Source organism: Durio zibethinus, chromosome 2 (genome assembly GCF_047325235.1).
Source record: "Durio zibethinus cultivar Kanyao isolate XHJ-2024 chromosome 2, ASM4732523v1, whole genome shotgun sequence".
Taxonomy (NCBI): Eukaryota; Viridiplantae; Streptophyta; class Magnoliopsida; order Malvales; family Malvaceae; genus Durio; species Durio zibethinus.
This window is the reverse complement of record NC_143163.1, coordinates 13,508,956-13,528,999: the sequence shown is the minus strand read 5'-3', so window position 1 is coordinate 13,528,999 and position 20,044 is coordinate 13,508,956. Positions and strand designations below refer to the sequence as shown.

General features: G+C 30.4%; 1 protein-coding gene across 1 annotated transcript; it reads left to right on the top strand.

Annotated features, from left to right (window-relative positions):
• The first annotated feature begins 1,208 nt into the window (after positions 1 to 1,208).
• LOC111308468 (zinc finger protein MAGPIE-like) lies at positions 1,209 to 3,996 on the top strand. Its single transcript, XM_022906792.2, has 3 exons — positions 1,209 to 1,572; positions 1,752 to 2,148; positions 2,644 to 3,996. The coding sequence occupies exons 1-3, from the start codon at positions 1,473 to 1,475 to the stop codon at positions 3,509 to 3,511; spliced, it is 1,365 nt and encodes a 454-aa protein (XP_022762527.2). The 5' UTR covers positions 1,209 to 1,472; the 3' UTR covers positions 3,512 to 3,996.
• Positions 3,997 to 20,044: the final 16,048 nt, after the last annotated feature.

Sequence of the window (20,044 nt, the reverse complement as noted above, 5' to 3'; positions counted from 1 at the left end):
TTCGTCGTTTCTCTTGGATTTTACCTTGTTGACAGTTGGTCACGTGCATGTCAGATTTTGTGAGAGAACCAAGTGATTATATAGCTGGTTTACAAACGAATGATTCAAGTCAAAGAAACTATGCGATATGGCCATATGAGATGAGTTACAGTCTAAAATTCCAGGCATGAATTTGGCATCGATCTTCTTTGGAAAATGCCTCCAACTTTCACTTTGTAGCTAGATTGAAGACCCAAAAGAGTTTTACTTTCGTGGAAAATGAGGACCAAGATAAAGTGTCATGACTAGTTTGGCATCTCTCTTTGCAAATGACACTCTTTAATTTTAAGACTATTCTGTCATTATTGTTAAATTCATCTTTTTGACAAAAACAGCACAAAATATTTTTTCCCTATTTGTATCATTGTTTTATGAAAATGCTTAAATAAGTCAGTGATAAGTGGACCATATACCAAACCAGCTCTCATTAGTTTTGGAATTTGATGATAAATAAAACTTTTTCACTATGCTTTGTCATTAACTTTAAGGGAAAATTTTAACCAATTGAAAGTACTAGCAGTTAAATGCCTTGCGGCTTCTTTCCGATCCATGTGATCAGATGCATAGTAATTCTCATAATGATTGATCCGTTATCTTTCTTTTTAATCTGGAAAGGAAAAGAATCCCTCCTACTTTCCACAAGTAAACTTTGCTTTAGCCTCAGAACCAAACCAACAGTAATTTCACTGGTTAAATGTGATTCACTACTACTTATAGACAAAGGATTCGATTCACTACTACTTATAGACAAAGGATTCGATTCCTTCAACATTTCTTCAGCTGGTTTTTCAAATATTTGAAACTACGCAGATATATATATATATATATCTACATACATATATATATATATAATTCATTTTATTTGATATGGAAGTAGAATTAAAAATTGCAGATGGAAGGCAGCAGCAGAGATTAGAAAAATGGTAAAACGAAAAGCATAGAAATTATGAGATAATCATTCCAAATGGAAAAAGCATGGAGATTAGCTTTCTTCCAATCTCATCATGTGTGTCATCATGCACCTTTGGGTTTTTGCCCACCTCCCTCACTCTCTCTCTATCTTTCTTCAACCTCCTTCCTTACCTCCCAACTTTAACTTTTCACCGCCTCTCATAAAAAAAAAAAAAAACTAGTTTTATATTCCACCTAAAAGCAAGTAATTATAATTTAAAATCACTGCACATTTTAAAGAGACAGAGAGAGAGAGAGGAAGACGAGATCCATTCCTTTGCATATATGAGCTTATGTTGTTAGGGTTGAGAAACCATAAAAACACGACTCAGTCTCTAGATCAATGAGTTACCCTTATTCACAACATTAATATATAGTTCATTTTTGGTTACCTTATCTTAACTTTCTGGGTTTCTTTCATAGATATTGGAGTCAACAGATCAGAAGAGAGAAAGCTTTCAAATTACAAGACGTTAGAGAAGATGACAGAAGAATCAATTTCAAATGGTTTTGTCCCAAATTCTATACCTGGATCAAATCCTCCTGTTGCTAAGAAGAAAAGAAACCTACCAGGAACACCAGGCAAGTACCTTCTCTTTCCTCAAAACTATATTCTCTGACAGCTTACATTTTCCTTCTATATCTACTTTCTCTGAGGATTCATTTATAATCATCTTCATCGGTATATGTATATATTTAAAGTTGTTCATCTTAATAACTAAATGTTTGTTTTCCACATATGACAATATGGGTTTTACCAGATCCTGAAGCTGAAGTTATAGCCTTGTCCCCAAAGACTCTGATGGCAACAAACAGATTCTTGTGTGAAATATGCGGTAAGGGTTTCCAAAGAGATCAAAACCTTCAACTTCATCGCCGAGGCCATAACCTTCCGTGGAAGCTGAAGCAAAGGACTACAAAAGAAGCTAGAAAACGAGTCTATGTGTGCCCTGAAAAGACCTGCGTGCATCACCATCCTTCAAGGGCTCTCGGGGACCTAACCGGCATAAAGAAACACTTTTGTCGGAAGCATGGAGAGAAGAAGTGGAAGTGTGAGAAGTGCTCAAAGCGATATGCTGTGCAGTCAGATTGGAAAGCACACTCAAAAACCTGCGGCACCAGGGAATACAAATGCGACTGTGGTACTGTATTTTCAAGGTAAAATCTATTGCAAAATTTACAAAAACTAATACTATTTTATTATGAAGAAAAACAAAATAAGAGGGTAGTAAAGAGTGAATAGGGCATGAAAGTGATTTTTGTGGTTCTGGTAATTTTGTCTGTGTGATAGACGATAAAGCATCGCTTTCTTCATGCAACAGTATTAATCAAAATCCCATAAAGACTAAAATCAACATAGAAACAATGAAATGAAGTTTGACTGATAGTGATTTTTTTTTTGGTTGTTATATCTTTGTCTGTGTGACAGGCTCTAGATACACTTTCCTCTGAGGCCTCTTCGGTTAGCTCGGAGAGAAAAGAAAATTAAAACGATTTTTTTTCTTATTATCTTGAATTTGATGTGTTAACTCAATTAATTAATGTGAGTTTTCTCACTAATTACAATAAACCCTCTCCGAGAGTTGGAGGGCTCCTATCCCATTTATATAGTTTTCTGAGACATGCACTGTTTGCGAATTTTTTGTTGAGCAGAAGAGATAGCTTCATCACGCATAGGGCCTTCTGTGATGCCTTGGCCGAGGAAACCGCCAGAGTAAATGCAGCTTCCAGCATGCACAGCTTGGCCCCCAGCAGTATCAGTTACCATCTTTTGGGGAATCCACTAGGGCCGGGCATGGCACAACATTTTTCCTCTATTTTCAAACCAATTTCAAGCAATGATGAAACAGTAGATCAAACTAGACGTGGACTTTCCTTATGGATGGGCCAAGCATCTCAAAGCCATGATTCAATTGCCAAAAGTCTCCAAGAGATTCATCAATTTGGTTCTGTGAATTCGGGATCAATATACAGTGATCCTCTAGTTTCAACTTCGAATCCTCTTGCATGTGATTATCAATTAAATTGGGTTTTTGGAAATAAGGTCTCATCGGGTAATGCCGAAGAGCTAACAAGCACTTCTCTTCCTTTGAACAATGTCAAGGAAAATGGACCTCAGCTTGTGAGTGTTCCTTCATTATTTAGCACCCAAAACCACTCTCATCAAACACCATCTGCAAATATGTCTGCCACTGCTTTATTGCAGAAAGCCGCCCAAATTGGTGCAACTTCTACTGACACATCATTCCTAGGAAGCTTCGGAACGAATTGTAGCAACAGCCAAATTCAAGATGGGAACAAGTATAGTGGTCTGTATGGTTCAAACACACCACCAACTACTCTTGGAAGTGATTTAGAAAATTCAGCAAATGATATTTCCACTTTGAATCAATTGCAAATGTACTCTGCAAAACGCCGGCACACGCAGAATGAAGATAGTACTGGCGGACAAACAAGAGATTTTTTGGGTGTCGGAGTACAGGCCATCTGTCGCCCGTCTTCAATCAATGGATGGATATGATACGGCATGGGAAATTTCAAGAGTTTGCATCTTTTTTTTTTTTTGATGGAAAGCTTGGCTGATAATAAAAGTGGAGCTGTATGTGGAGTCAGAGAGAAGGAAAGGGAGAGACACAATTTAGTATTTGGAGACTCTGCAGGGAAGAAAACGTGGCTTTGAGTGCTTGATGAGAGACTAGAAGTTTCCCTAAAGAACTATTGAAGGATGAAGGCTGAGATCCATGCACATTCTCTTGAACCTTTGAAAGCCGATCCCTTTAAAAATTGTGGCTTTTTAACTTTGATAAAAGGGGATGGAGTAGTGGGGGCAAAGCAAAAACCCCTTTCGAGCTCCATTATTGCATTGTTTCATCTCTATTGTGCTTGTTGGCCTGTCATACTAGAATCACAGACTATTTCCAGATGCATAAAATTAAGCTTGATTATTCTAGTACAAACAAGCTTTGAACTGTTTCTTAATATAATCAATGTAGCTTTTCCCTCACCAAACCATGCATATATACCTGTGCCATAACAAAATTATCACTATAAAGCAAAAAATGGAGAGAAGCTCTTCTATGAAAGCTTCAATATTTTTCCCAGTAATACTCCAAACATTATCTATTTGTAGATGTTCTCAATTATACCCACTTCTTCCAATTTTTCATAGCAATTGTATAAATAGTTCTACTTCCTTAACAAGTAACAGCACAAAATACTACCGCTAACATTCGCAGAGACTGTTAGTAGAGTGTAAAACTCTTAATTTCAACAACTATTGTTCAAATTCTTACAACCTCAAGTAAAAAAAAAAAAAAAAACTCTATACGACCAATCTGTTTCCCAAATCAAACCTAAGTGCTTGTATTATCTATCTAATAGAGGCCTACCATTGATTGGGATGGAATAATATTTTGCTTTTGGAGATCAAATTAAGGCCATCCACTCAATACATTTCTTGAAATCCAATGGTATATGGGGTAAACCAACATCTGAAATGAAAATAAGGAATGACAACAAAAAAGAACATGCAAAGTCTCATGGGAAAAAAAAGTCTCATGATATAATGTGTCCCTTTTGCCGAATTGAGTGAATGGTAAAATTGCAAGGTTCGAGACACTATTTACAAGACTTTATAAGGTACACGCCACAAATTCAGGAAAAATTGAATGCACCAGCCAAATCTGAGTTTGGGACAGAGTCATAATCATATATAGGTAAATTGTCAAGGGAAACGAAAAAAATTGTCATCAAGAGTGCACGATCCCTCGTGTTTGTGTCTGCCTTTTTTGCAGATGCCAAAAATACAATGGGGCCAGTCAGAAGTAAGACATGCAAAACAAGTAGACAATGGATAAGAGTTTTACTTTGTGGCTTATTTGATGCAACAATTGATAATATATATTGTGGCCCCCCAGTGCATAGTTTGGCCTGTTTTACTTGCATATAGGATTTTTCACTGTAGTTTTCATAAAATTTTTTAAACATGTTCAGTAAACCTATGCATTTAAATCCTTATACATTTTTAATTTTTGAAAAAAAGAAAAAACTCTTGAGATGGATTGGCAAGGGTTTCATATTTGATGCTCGGGTACTCTTTCAATGCGCTTATATGGGAAAGCAACAGACAACTAAAGCCATGAATTCTTGAACTTTTTTCATCCTTTTCTTTTTATTTTGTGTGAAGAATTCAATAATAATTATTTGGCTACGATTCATAGTGAACCAGCCTTAATACATAGGGAGCTAGTTCTCCCAAATCCCTTCTCCATGGTTTTGCTTGGTTGATTGAGAGAAGAAGGTCCTGGAATAATTGACCTACAAATGATTGAGATTGATTAAGTTCAATCCAGGTCCTTTGGATTCCCCAGAAACAGATAACGAGAAGGAAAAAGATCCTCTCTATATAAAAGTCTCACTTTCATGAGCTAACCACCTTTAGTCTCTTTTTCTCCTGTTCTCAATAAGAACCTTTGCATCCAATTAGAAAAAAGTATGAACCTTCATAATCAATCTGAGTCATAATTTTTGGGGTATTTCTTTTCCTTAAAAACCTCACCGTCAATATTCTTCCGTAGGCATAAAAAGCAAAAGAAATATAGTACTAACACGGTCTGATTTAACTAAGGTAACATAAAGCACCCTAATCCTCAAGTAATTTCTCTAAATTATTAGGTTCATTTTGAAGCTAAACTAATAAGTCAATGAAAAATTCCCAAGAAAATATGTTCTGATCATAAGAAAAATCGTTAAAGGTCAAAAGTAGCAGCATATATTATCTTACTTCAAGGAATTATTCCCATTGACATGTCATTATGTCTAGTCCAAACAGAATAAGTTAAGACTTGTGCCAGCTGGTTACCCGCTAATGAAGCAAGGCCAGCCAAATATGTACAATTTTAACTTGTTAACTTTGTCTGCTTCACAACAGAATCAGTTTAGTTCTTAATTAAATTTTATTGCCTTATGCGCCTAATATAAGCAAGCTGTGAACGTAATATGGAATACAGAGTTAGTTTTATTCACTAGGAGTAATTTTTTAACTCTATAAATAAATCAACTAATTTCCATTTAAAATAGTGGAAAACTTTTATTGTAAGTAATTAGTAAATTTAATAATAGTCAATTTTACTTATTTAATATATTAATTAAAAATTTATTTTTTTAAAGCCATAATTATTTTTATTATAAATTTTTATATTTTCTAACTGATATTTATGGTAACAAGTTCAAAAATAATTTATATATTTTTTTAAATTTTTATATAATATAATTTTTGCTTTCCTTTGTTAAGATTTTCATATATTAGTTTTATTTTCTAATTTAAATTTTTTTGCATAATTTATATCATAGAACTTAGTTTATCTATTAATAAATATATTTGTTAATTTAATAATTTAATTCTATGTTATTATGAAATAAATATGTACGACTATTTTGGTACTTTCAAACAAAATAATGTTTGATTTTTAGTAATACTAAAAAAATGATTTTTAATCCTTAAAAACTAATAATTTTTAACTAATAAAATGATTTCAAATTACGAGTGATAAGATCACCTTAGTAATAAGACCATATCAATAATGAAAATTATCATGGAAATCTTAAAAATAATATCAAATGCTACTAAAGGGTATGTGTTACCTTGTTTATGGAGTCAAAAAACCTCTATTGGCAGTGAATTAGATAATTTCTCTATACACTATATATATCATCTATTATCATAACGTGTAAGTCCCAAAACTTAACTAATAGACATAGCTAGAGTAAAAGTCATCAGTTTTCTTTTATTTAAATGTGATTGATCACCTAATGAACTTATCATTTTAAAGATATCCAAAGTTTGACTAAGACTCTTAAAAGCATAGCTTATGTCTGCTTAGCAGAACTAGGTTCAGAAGTTCTATTACGTGTAGAAAAAGTTTTAGCATCCCAAAATGTCTATCTTAGGGATAGTATAAATAAATTCTAAATTAGCCGAAGATTATTTTGGTTAAAATAGTCTTTATTTCATTTAAATTTATTAATTAAATATCAAAAAGAATTTTAGGTTTTTCCACCATTTTGTGAAATTCTTAAAATTTTCATCACTTTAAAAATATTTAAGGAACCCACTCGTTCACTCGATTCTAAAAATTTGAAAATAAACGTCCATTATTGATATCAAAACTTTTTATCTAGATCCTCTACCATTTAGGAGAGTTTAGAATAAGAATTTGTCATCCAAAACAATTTTTAAAAATCAACCATTTTTTGTTTTTGAAATTTTATTTATAGACAGTCTATTTTGTTCGAGGTCTAAATCAATTGGGTCCAGTATAGCTTCAAGCCCAAACGTCTAATCTATAAATTTAATTTCATTTTTTTTATAAATGTATTTATCATTTTTTTTGTATTTTATATTTGTCTTTATATTTACAATTATTTTTTATTTGTTTTATTTTATTCATTTATCTTTATTTCACCTCTATTTTTATGTATTGATTTAATCATTATTCTTATCTTTTTTAGTATATTGATTTAGGTGTTTTATTTTTATTGCTTATCTTTATATATAAAATAATAATAATAAATAAAACCAAAAATTTTGAAGTTTGAAAATTTGGCTAATGTTATCTCTCGGTGATAATTACCTCATTAGAAATAGTTTGAGATTAGGATTGCTTTGGTAATAATTCTTGGTTTTAAAAAAATCTAATCCTGATTGAATTGAAAGTCTTATGATATTCCCCTATAAATAGTCTAGCATTCAACAACAGAAGGGGTGAACAATTAAACAAAAATCGAAAAGCAATAAAATTAAGTGGAAGAGTTCTTAAGATTTTCTGAGATTTTTGTTTTCAAGTGTTGTTTTGGAGGTTTGAGTTTTATTTTAGTCTAATTCAAGTGAAATTGAAAGAAAAACACTTTTAGGACATTTGAATTTGTTAAAATGAGTTTTTGGCATTTTTTTGGAAAAATATCTAGTTTTTGGTTGAATTTTTCAACAAAATTCAAGTTTTTTTGGCTAAATTCCGATGAGATTTTCAATTTTTGTCAACAACCTTAAAATCCTGCAAACTTTCTGACTATCAAACCCATATTCCAACAAAGATTTTGACGACCATTTTCAATTTTCAACAATAACTCTAGAATCCGAGGAATTATCTGATAGGCTTTGAAGATTTTGACGATTAGAATATAGAAAGAAATGAGAGAGTGAAAAGAGTTCTAGAAGACAGAGAGAAGAGTGAGGGAAAAAGGAATTCTAAGAAAAAAAAGAAAAAGTTTAGCTTTTATTCGAAATCTAAAATTGCATTGTTTTGAAAATCTTAATTCCTACAAGATCCACATGTTTTGTCATAGACCCTACCCAACCCGTATCGCCTAACCAAAAGCCCATTGCCTTTCAGTTATTAGTGAGCCGAGCCACTAGACCATTGCAATAGAGAAAAGTTAAGCCATTTCTACCAAGTCAAGTAAAGTCGAGCTAAGTTTAGGTATTTTTTATTTTGTTATTTGTCTTTAATAAATTTTTTTAAACTAAAAATGTAAATACTACTACTACTACTACTACTACTACTACTATTACTAGTTTAGATATTTTTTATTTTTTATTTGTCTTTAATAATTTTTTTAAAACTAAAATTGTAAATAATAATAATAATACTTACCACCATGTTGGAAGGTTTAAATTTTAAAAAATGAACTTTGAATAAATAAACCTTACCAACATATTGGAATGTTAAAATTTTAGCAATAAATTTTGAGAAATAAACCTTACCAATATATTGGAGGGTTTGTGTTTGTTTTTTTTCTTTTTTAAATCTAAAAAAAAAGTTTTACCAACATATTAGAAAATTTTACAAAAATATAAGTTTCAAAGAGAAAAATATAATTTTCATGAATCTTACTAACATATTGGAGGATAATTTTTATAGAAAAATTACCAACATATTGGAAGATATTTTTGAAAATCAATTGTTTTACTTCATGAAAATTGATTTTAGATATTTGATGATGGAATTACTAAGAATGTTACAAATAGCAATTTCTATTTGAATTCCTAGATGAGAAATTCTTTCTAAATTTTACCAACATATTAGAGAATTTAGAAAAAAAATTTTTGATATTAAGATTCTAAATCCCTTTTGTCATGAATAAAAGTTTTTTTTTTTTTATAAAAGTTAAATGAATTCGATGACAGAGTCCTTTCATGAGCGACAAATAATCTTCTTGAATACTCTTGAAGTAAGAAATATTCTTAAATAATACTAACATATTGGAGTAATTTAAGGGTAGTTTTCAATAATTAATTACTTGTTAAGATTTTTGAGTCTTCCATAATACAAAATCAATTGGAACCATCCTTTAGATGGACATTGTAACCCTATAAACTTTCTCACATGTAATTGTACCATTGGACCTAATTTTGATTTTGTAGGCTAGAATATATCTTTTTAAATATATATTCGAGTCAAGTTTGGGACTTCTTTTTAAAAGGGACAGATTTAGTTAGGTAGCCAATGGTACCTAAATAAAAAAGATTGGTAGTGACTCTTTTATTGTGTCCAGCAATAAATTTACGGATTTATGCGTTATAACAGTTTGATGACTTTGTTAGGGAGTTTGTCGAAACTTAAGCCAGTAAATAAATTCGTGTTATCCAAACCTAACTTAATAAGTTTAAGAATTCTCTTTAAAGACCTTTTTTTTTAGTTTATCTTTTTTTTACTATGTAATATTTTGTTATTCATTGGCATTTCATAACATGAGTTCCATGCTGAGTGATTGCCTACTTTTGCAATACCTACAAGTGCAAAGATCATAATCAAGTAATAAAGTGATAAGAGTAAAGTATCATCACACAAGAATTATAGATTTTAATTGTTTGGTGGATTCAAGTACCAAAGTTGACAAGCTAATCTCTTATATCTAAACTAATGAAAAAGTGATTTCATTTGCATAAAGAATATGAAAGAAAGATTGTATAGGCCTAGACTCGACTTAACCAACTATCACTTAGCAAGCAATAGATTGTGGCCAAATATAACTAGAAGAAATAAAGATTGAAACTTGAAAACAAAAAAGAATTTGAGATTGTCGAAAGTCGTAAAAGCATAAAAATAATATTTGAAACAAGGTTGCATAAAAATCGAAACAAGAAAGCTATAGAGAACTTAAAATTGAAATAAAAATGTAAAAGAGTCTTTAAAATAATAAATCTTGAAACTAAAAGAATGCTTTGAATTAAAAAAGAATTTAGAAAACAAGTTGTATTGACTAATCTATCACCTTAGCCAAACTACAAGAATTCTAAAGAAAACTACAGAATTAAAACTAAAGAAAGATAAGAGAGAAAAGAAAAGTGGAATCTGTGGTAGTGTTGAATCAAAAACTAGCCTCTTTATTTATAATGAAGGTTTCGACTAAGGGGTAAGTACAAGTTTAAAAGTTCAATTATATCAAAACATTAAGAGATAAGAATTATCTTGATCTTTCAACAGTCATGGCCAAATAGGGTTCTTCCTTAAATCATCTTGGCTAATCATGCTATCTAGAGAACTCTTCTTAGACATTGAATCTTGAAATGCTTCATCTTGAGCATGCTTCATGGTGTATTTGGCTAAGCTTGGACTTTCAAGACACAATATTTAATCTTCATCCAAATTCTTGAAACTAATTTTTGCACAATCTTTCTTAAATGATAACTTTTTGAATAGATGATGAAAAGAGTCATGGTTGAACACATATTACTTTGGCGAAATGTCATAATGTCTTTGTTTGAGTGAACGTCTTCAAATATCGCACATGGGCATGAAATCCTCTTGAACATGAATGCTTGTGGAATTATTGTGCCATGAAAACTCCTACTTGAAGTCAAATTAGTAATTCTACTTCAAGTCAAATTCCATTCCATCCTTACATGTTTGGTCAAAAATTACAAAGATAATGCTTGTCTTGATGTTACATGGTTTTTTTGCATGAAACTGATAGAAATCCTACTTCAAATAGAAAAACCTAAAGATCAAAAGGCTAAACATTAAATGCACTAAAATCAATCAAATCTTAAAATTTTTCCACTAAATTGAGCCTAAGAATTACTAACTATTTAAGTACTATCACACTCATACACTTAAGTCTTTGCTTGTATTCAAGTAAAACTTTCAAATCAACATCACTAAACTTCAATATACATACTCGTAAAGTCAAAATTTCACAACTTTCATTCATTCATGCACTATCGTATAATACAAAGATAATTACAAACATAGATTCACTAGAAATACATCCAAAAAGTAACCTCTCAATATCTTATAATTTTTAACGTATGAAATTACTCCATCTCCAATCCATAGATATAATTTAAATAAAAAGAATGAAAAACATATCATCACATATCAACTAAAAGATAGAATAAACATCATATGTCTACTTTTCCCATCCCTCTCCACTAATATTAGACTTACATGCTTAACTTAAGATCAAAAGGTCTTTAAGGTTAGCAAGATTAAGATAGGAAAAAAAAATTTTAGGCTTATAACCCCTAGCTTACTTTCTAAATTTCTTGTACTAAAAAAAAAAAATGAGAACTTTTTGAAACCTTGAGGCATCATTTTATGTCGGTAATTTTTTTTATAGCCATTTTGGCTTTATTATTGTTTTCTTTTGCCCTTTTTTTTCTTTTTTTTTTTTTTTTGCATTCCTTGCACCTTCTTTTTTCTCAAATATGTCCATTATAAGCGTAAGCACATTGGGTTAGAGTAAAACAATAAAAGGGAATAATAATCAAAGAAATGGCTTTTGGCTTATTATTGTGGCTAAAATAAACAAAGAAAATGAATATATAAAGCTTAAAACAAAGGGTACTAAAGATGCATCATTCAAAAGTTGGCTTGAAAAGGCTTAAATTGTCTAAAGAATGCCTAGATCATCTCCTAAGTCAAGTATAGTCTAGAATTTTACCTCGATGGTTGAGTACGTAAATTATAAAGTTTTATTCTTACTTCAAATTTCTATGCAACTTAACACCTCACAAACTTTTCATGAAAACTAATGCATTTCATAGATTGAGAATAAAAACATATACATAGAAATCATATTCTAAAGAAAAACATACTTATGAACTTGTTTCATGCTTCACCATATTCATACCTATCCTCATAGCATATTTAAGTTATTCTTGAAAAATTAATTAAAATCAACTAAGCTCGCATAATAAAGAAGTCAGCATGCCAATTCAATTTAAATCATAAAAAAAAAAGGGTAAAAACTTTTGAAAACAAGTTAAGCTCAAAAAGCATTATTTTCCTCCACATTTACGTTAAACACTACGTCAAAATAAAAGCCATTAAAAACAAGGAAAAAGAAATAATCCCACAAAATTTGTGTCAAACCTGAATATTCTTGTGTTCTTTATAAGGCTTGACATTTCATCACTTTTCCTACAAAAACACTTAAAACACAAAAACAAATCAAAGCATACCTATCCTAAAAATAAACAAAAAGAAAAAAAAATTCATTAACCATTAAAGTAAAACTAGCACTCTAACCATCCCTAAATCTGAAAATCAAATCTTCCCTTTAGGAGGTAGTTTACTTTATTGCATCTTTTTTTGTGGAATCACATAAATAGAAGTAGGTTTAGGAGGTGTACTAACTCTCCTTACAGGAATAACATATTGTAGACATCAAATTTTGTTCAAAACATTTTTTTAACATGATTGACCTAGACCCATTTGTGAAGATGGGCCGAGACAATTAATTTATGACCATTATATAAACCATTTAGAGACCCAATTACAAGTCTCAACAAAGCCCATTTGAAGCCCATAAGAAAGCCCATTTTAAGAGCTCGTAAAATGCATTGATATTTAGGCCTATAATAAATAAAGAAAAAAGAGACCCGTAGGGTTGTTGTCAAACTTTTTTACATGTGATGTATATAGAGGCTACCTTTTCACATGGAAGCATGAGAAATAAAGAATAAATAAAGCAATTAAGCTCCAAAGTCAACTAGGGTCAAATTCGATCATAGTTGATCAATAAAGATAAAAGTAGTTAAAAAATCAAAATTACACAAAACTTAGTAAAAATGGATAGAATCTGGGTCAATTCTCAAAATTAACAACCTAATTAGAGTCGATGTGGTTTAACGTTAGGGTTTTCATTATTTGACTTTCTCTGAGTCTTTTTTTTTCATGAAACTTTTCAAATATTAATTTCATAATATTTCATACTTTTTGGTGCATTTGAAATCATACCAATACCCCAAGAGCTGTGAAATTATCAAAATACCTCTTAAGGGTATTTTCATAATTTAGCCTCCCTAGCTTGGATTTTCATGAACTTTTCATATCTCAATTTCATAATATTTCATGATTTTTGGTGCATTTGAAATCTCAGTAGTACCCTGAGAGATGTGAAATTGTCAAAATACCCTTAATGGGTATTTTCATAATTTAACCTTCTTGAACTCGAATTTTCACGAAACTAATATCAATTTATAATATTTTCATGATTTTTGGTGCTTTAAAATCCTAAAAATGAGCATGGGAACATTTATTTCTAAGAAAATCGCCTAAATATCAAAGACTTTGTACTAAAGGTAAAATGATTTTTTTATTTGGTTTAAGGGACATAAAAATCTAACTTTTACAGTGAATAATGTGGACCAGTAGATCTCATATTAAATCTTGATCCAATGGCTAAAAATTGTTTCTTGAAAAAAAAAAAAGAACTTTGACCATTAGATGAAATTTTATTCAAAGGCCTATATTCAAATTTTTAAAGATATTTTAGTGGCTTTCTTCTTTACAAGAAGTAAGGGGGCTGGTTTTTGGAGTCTAGGAAGAGAGGAAGCCAAAGGAAAAAGCCAAAGCCTCTAGAGAGCACGTAAAAGAGGTGAGTCCCTGATTGAAGAAATGCGCATAACCTTATGCAAACATTAAAAGCCACAGCTAAGGCTTGTAGTCTTTACGGGTTGTTTACAGATTCTGTTAAGTTGCCTTTCTAGATAATCTCTTGCCTAAAGTTGCTTTATTTAGCTACTATTTTTAGTTTAGTTCTATCTAGTTTTGATTCTGCATGCTCTTGATTTGTAAATTGTTTTAAAGTTTGAAGGTAAAAGGAAGACCACCCAGCCGCACATATCCATCTTGAATTTTTCTTTTCTTTAACACCTCAAAACTGCTGCCCTATGGCAGTCACGGTTTTGAGGGTTGTTTATTATATTTCCATTGTCATTTTCTTTTCCTTAAGTCTCCTATTTTTGTAGTTAAACTTCCCCAAAATTTTGAAAGCCAAAAACACCTTGTTTATAAATAAAAATACAACCTTTTAATGTCAGTTTCTAGATTTTCTTTTTTGCTGTTCTTGTTTCTTTTCCTTTGCTTTTCAAAATTGTTTGAGCTAATTAAGGATGGATCTTGAATGCTATTAGGTTGAAAAACAGCCTATGAAGCTTCAAGCAACTTAAATTTCCTTTTTTTTTTTTATTATTTCACTTTAAGTTCTTACTACTTTGTGAATGTTTTCATTCTGTAAGTCGTTTATTTCTATGTACTGAGGTTGTTATTTAGTTATTTATTTATTATTTACTTTAGAAAAAAAACAAAGAAAAAGGGACCTTTCGAATGTAGGTTCTAGGGTACAAGATTTCAGGACTTCTCAGAATCTTTTTTATCTGGTTTTATGGCATTAAACAAAAATAGGATGTTGCCAAGGGGGCGTGAAGTTGGTTTCAAATTGGGTGGTGGAGAGCCATAGTTTTATTTGAAAATTTTGTTTTATTTTAATGAACGAAACCTTTAAGACGTGGGGAAAGGAAGGCCATATACTTTACATCCATTTTTTAGCTTTAGAAAAAAGGTTAGGTCTAGGTTTTTTTTTTTAGTTAAAATTCTCTAATAAATGAATTTCTAAAAAATAAAATGTAAAATATAAAATTTGTTTCTAATAAAATTTATTTTTATGTGTGTTTAATTTTAATTATATTTATGTATTTTTTATGTTGATTAAATTTAATTACAAGTTTAATTTTATGAATTGTTAATTTTTTTATTATTTGGATTCTCATACTTGTTTTAATTTAATCTTTCATACTTGAATCTATATTTGGTATATTTTATTTTTCATGCACTTTAAATTTATGTATAATAATAATAATAATAATGATGATGATGATGATGATGATTTTAAAGAAAGAAGAAATATATATATATATAATATGTAAGAATATAAAAATTTATTTTTTAGAAGAATTATAAAAATAAGCTTACTCCGAAAGTTTGCCTAAATATTTGAGACTTTTAGAGAGGTTCATAAATTCTTAAAATTTAAATCCAAACCTAACAAAACCTCAAACTCATTTTAAATTTTTAAAGATTTGCATGAAAACCTTTTATAAAGTAAACTATTCCCGAATGCTGCCTAAATGCTTGGGTATTTAGGAAATTTTATGTCATTCAGAATTTTCATACATTTTCACAATTTAAAATAAATTTATTTTGTTAAAATAAAAAATATAAAAATCAAATAATAAAAATAATATGAGGAGATTTTAAATATAAAAAATCGCATCCAAATTTTACATAGATGTTGGAAAGTCCTAGTGATCTCATTATATTTGAAAACCCAATTATTAAATTCGTATTTTATCATCTTCTATATATAACTCATTTTTTAGAATAATGTGTATATTCATAATTATATATATTTGTTGATGTTTAATATTAATTATATTATTTGTTTTTTTTACTGCATAAAAGGTTTTTTTCTTAAAAATTTTTAGTTTTGAACAAATAAAATTAAAATAATATTTCATGAAATATAATTGTTAGTACTCTACCTAAATATTGAACAGTCATCAATGATTATCATTTATAAAGAGTGTTATTTTATTATTTTAGAAAAAATGTTATGTAAATCTTAAATGAAAAAATTATCTTTAAATTTTACCTTTATGTTGGAGACTTTGAAGGTATTTTTTTTCATTTGAAGATTTTTATAATATTCATAAATAAATTTTTTTAAAACTAATTTTATTTCTTAAAAACAAAAGAAATTATAATTAAATTTCATATAAAAAGCTATTTTTATTTAGAATTATAAATAGCGCATAATTAATTTATACTAATTTTATAGATATTATGAAAGTACTAATCATTCCTCACACATAACTGACTCTCGGATCCAATTTGTTTTCGTAGATCAAAATTATCTTTTCAATAAAACTTTAAACCCGTTTTATTATTTTATTAAAAGATAATTTTTTTATGTGACTAATCACACCTTTCAAAAGATTAGTGGTGACTCCCCATGTTTTTTTTATAATTTTTAAATTTTTACGTCTAACAATTGAGTTTCGGACTGATACGTTATGATAGCTTAGCAACTCTGCTAGGGATACTTTTGAAAGTTAGGCCAAATATTTTAGTTATGTGCTATTAACAATTGTTGGATTTAATTGGTTTTAATTGATATTTAATTTAGTTCCCTTTATTTTTCCAAAAAAACATATAAGTTAATAAAATAAATTGCATGTTATTACTTTCTTATGATTTTGTACTTATAATTTATTTATGTTATTTTGATTAATATGCCACTTTGCACATTTCTGCATATGCACTAACATGCATGAGCTCTAGACTTAGGCTCCGTCCTTATTAAAAGGAAGTAAAGTAGCTACACTATTGTAAGATGATAACCTTTGCATTTGTTAGCAAAATACTTCCATTCAGATTGAACATTTTCCATTAGTAGCCTATAATGGGTGAGAATTCGAGAACCTTACTAGTCTATAATGGACAATAATGTGAGGAATAGTCTGGGAACCTTTAGACATATAAATCCTAACCCAGCATATTGTGAGCCCTAAGGATCCAGCCTAGATAAAGCCATGCTGTCCTTTTCGAGAAAATTACCTAAAGCTAGCACACTATGTATACTTTGCTTTGTTATATGCTACGCTTGATTATTTATTTATTTATTTATTTTATTAACATTAATGAGTTATTTAATTCATTGGTAGCCTTTAATCTTGCTGCATGCATTATATAGGTATCATATATCTTAAGAGGGTATTGTTTTGAGCCAATCTTCAACAAGAGAAGCTTTCATAAAGCCTATATCGGTATCATCCGTATGTAAGAACTATTTAGAGGTCAATAACCAATAAGAAAGTACCTAGAAAAAAGAAAGGGACTATTTAGAAGATAGTTATATCTCGATGTTTCTGTAGTCAGTATATATGGATCTTACTCAAAGTGACGTGTAGAATTGGAGGCTGTCTGGAAATAATGGGGAGTAGAGAGAAAGAAATCCTTTTCTAAGAAATATGAGGATGTGACATTGTTTATGTCAGAAAAAATTGATGAACAGCTAATTAGAGTCACAGTACAGTCTTAGGACCCATCGTATCAATGCTTTATATTCAACCAAGAAGATTTCACCCCTACGATCAAGGAGTTCTCATCTTTGCTTTGAATAGAACCTATCGGTCAAGACATTTTTTACTGGAAAAAACAAAAGATAATTGGGTTTAGCCAGAAGTTGGCCAAGATCATAGAGGTTAGGATTGAGAAAATTGATAAACATAAGAAAAAAAAAGTGGAATTGAGTCAATTCTTTCAACTTTTCTACTAGGGCACATAAAGAAACATCTTAATGATAATTACGGGCAAGACATGTTTGCTTTGCTGGTATATGGGTTGGTAATATTTCCTAAGGTACTGGGGCATGTAGAATTATGAATGGTTGATTTATTCAAACAATTAGACAAGGGCATAAATTCATCTCTAACCATCATAGCTAAAACCATCAAATGATTAAATTATTGTCAAAGGAAAGGTGAAGGCCGATTCATAAGATGTGCTAAGCTACTATGCATTTGGATTCAAAGTCACTTTTGGGGAAAAGAAAAAGTGTCCTTTTGACTTTTCTCTATTCAATTTGTCTCGATCAAGAGTTTGTTACTAAAGAATTACAAAGAAATTGGACAAAAAAGCATTGGATGTCATTTTTTTTGAATCTTACAAGTGAGGCCATAACGTGGAGGGCACCATGGATGCTTTCTTCTGCCATATTAGACTATTGTGAAGACAAATCATGGGTTTCATTGCTAAGGGTATGAGGGCAATTTGCTATGTACCTTTTCTGGTTTAGAGATAATACAATTCTCGATAGTTTATTCATATGACTAATGAACTTAACCTACTTGAATTTGACTATGGTGCACCTAATTACATGAAAAACGTTAGGGAAGTCATTAGAGCTTGGAAATAGATTAATTGTATGAATCTTGCTAGGTATGCGAAGAATGTAGCAGAAGGCTATCTTTCATAGAGAGCGAAAAGAATCAATAAAGTTAGGCCATTATTGAAAGATGTTTTAGAACAATTGCCTACCCCTATATCAAAACCAGTGTTGATAGCCTTCAAAATTACCTAATAAGACTCTGAGGTAAAAAAGAAGAAAATGGAGTAAGAAAGGATGGCAATGTTAGAATAGGTTAATCAAGTGAGATATGATTTAATGATGAAAGATGATGCATTGCACAAGTTGGCCAAGGAATAAAAAGTGTTGAAAGGAGATTTAATAAAACTCTATAAAAAAAGAATAAGAAATTAAGAATGGATGTTAGACCTTTGAGAGGATCCAAGAGGGAAACCGAGGATATAAGAAAAATGATAGAGTACTAGAAATGTAGAGCCAAAGAGAATAAATAGGCTATTGTCACTCTCATTCAGTACTAACAAACATGGAAGGATAACTTTTCCATGGTTGTCGAAGAAAACAAGTAATTAAAGGTAAGATTAAGGGAAGAAAAAAGTCAGAATTCCACTGTACAAAAGACATTAGAGCAAAAGTTGACAAGGTTAGAGCACTAATTGGTTGAGAACCAAAACTACATGGATAAGATTTTGATAAAATAGCAAGAAAGAGAGGATGAATGGGGCCCATATCTGCAACATGGAAGTAAAAGCCTAAAAGATGTGAAGAGCAAAAAGCTTAAGAAGGCATCAATACATAGAGCACTTGACCTCTCAAATTTACAAGGTTGTCCAAAAGGCAGGTAAAATGGTCCAAAAAGTCAAGCACTTGATAAGAGATTGTACCGACCCAAGGCTACAGCCAACGGTTGTTAGACTTTCCATGTGAGGCTAGGGAGGAATATGCTCAAATTAAATGTTTTTATGGTTTTAATGTAAAGATGATCGAATGACGTATAAGAATTTCTATGGTTAATGAAAGTTTCTTTTGTTCAAATTAATCCAAAATAATGCCTAATTTGCATTACATTCATTCCATGCATGCAATTTAATAAAAGCGAAGATGGATATTAATAATAATAAAGATATTATATCATCACTCTAATTCTTGGTTAATAAACTAATATTCAAGGATAGCGAAGCCAAAAAACCCAAGCCAATCAATCTCATACAAATATAACACTATTTCTCAAGCTTGAGTCATGGAAGGAGAGAGCATAGCTAGGGTTGAAAGAGTTAAAAAGGCATAAGAAGAAATAAGGGAAAGAGAAATAGAGATTCAACAAAGTATTAAGGCACAGATGGTTGAACTAAGGTAGTTGTTATCTAGTTCATTAAAAGGTAAATGAGTTACTGGTATGTTAAGGCCATGGAAAGAGATTAATACAGAAGAACTATTGTACCCTTTAGGGTTCACCTCACCCTAAGCTTAAGTTCTTCGTAGCTTACATGTGCAGCCACCAAGTGTACAAACTTTACCTTTATATTAATCTTTTTGCTAGTCAACTATAGATTCATTTAAATTTTAACCTAGGATCTATCCCTACTATCTTGTTACTGAATCTAGATGACTCGATTAAACAAGAGAAGTTACATGAAATGCTAGAGCTAGTTGTGAACTTAGAAATACAAAACAAGTATGACCAACTTGAAGAAAGGCTCAAAATAGTAGAGGGTAGTGATATCTATAGGGTTATTGATGAGCTCAGTTTAGTGCCTGACTAGTTATCTTAACAAAATTCAAAACCATAAATTTTGAGAAATATGATGGAACAAAATGTCCTTTTGCTCATATTACCATGTTC

Bases quoted from the DNA above. Each gene is read 5' to 3' on its own strand.
- LOC111308468 (XM_022906792.2), top strand. From the start codon at position 1,473: ATGACAGAAGAATCAATTTCAAATGGTTTTGTCCCAAATTCTATACCT. The intron at 1,573-1,751 runs GCAAGTACCTTC...GGGTTTTACCAG, and splicing joins AAACCTACCAGGAACACCAG to ATCCTGAAGCTGAAGTTATA. The intron at 2,149-2,643 runs GTAAAATCTATT...TTTGTTGAGCAG, and splicing joins TGTGGTACTGTATTTTCAAG to AAGAGATAGCTTCATCACGC.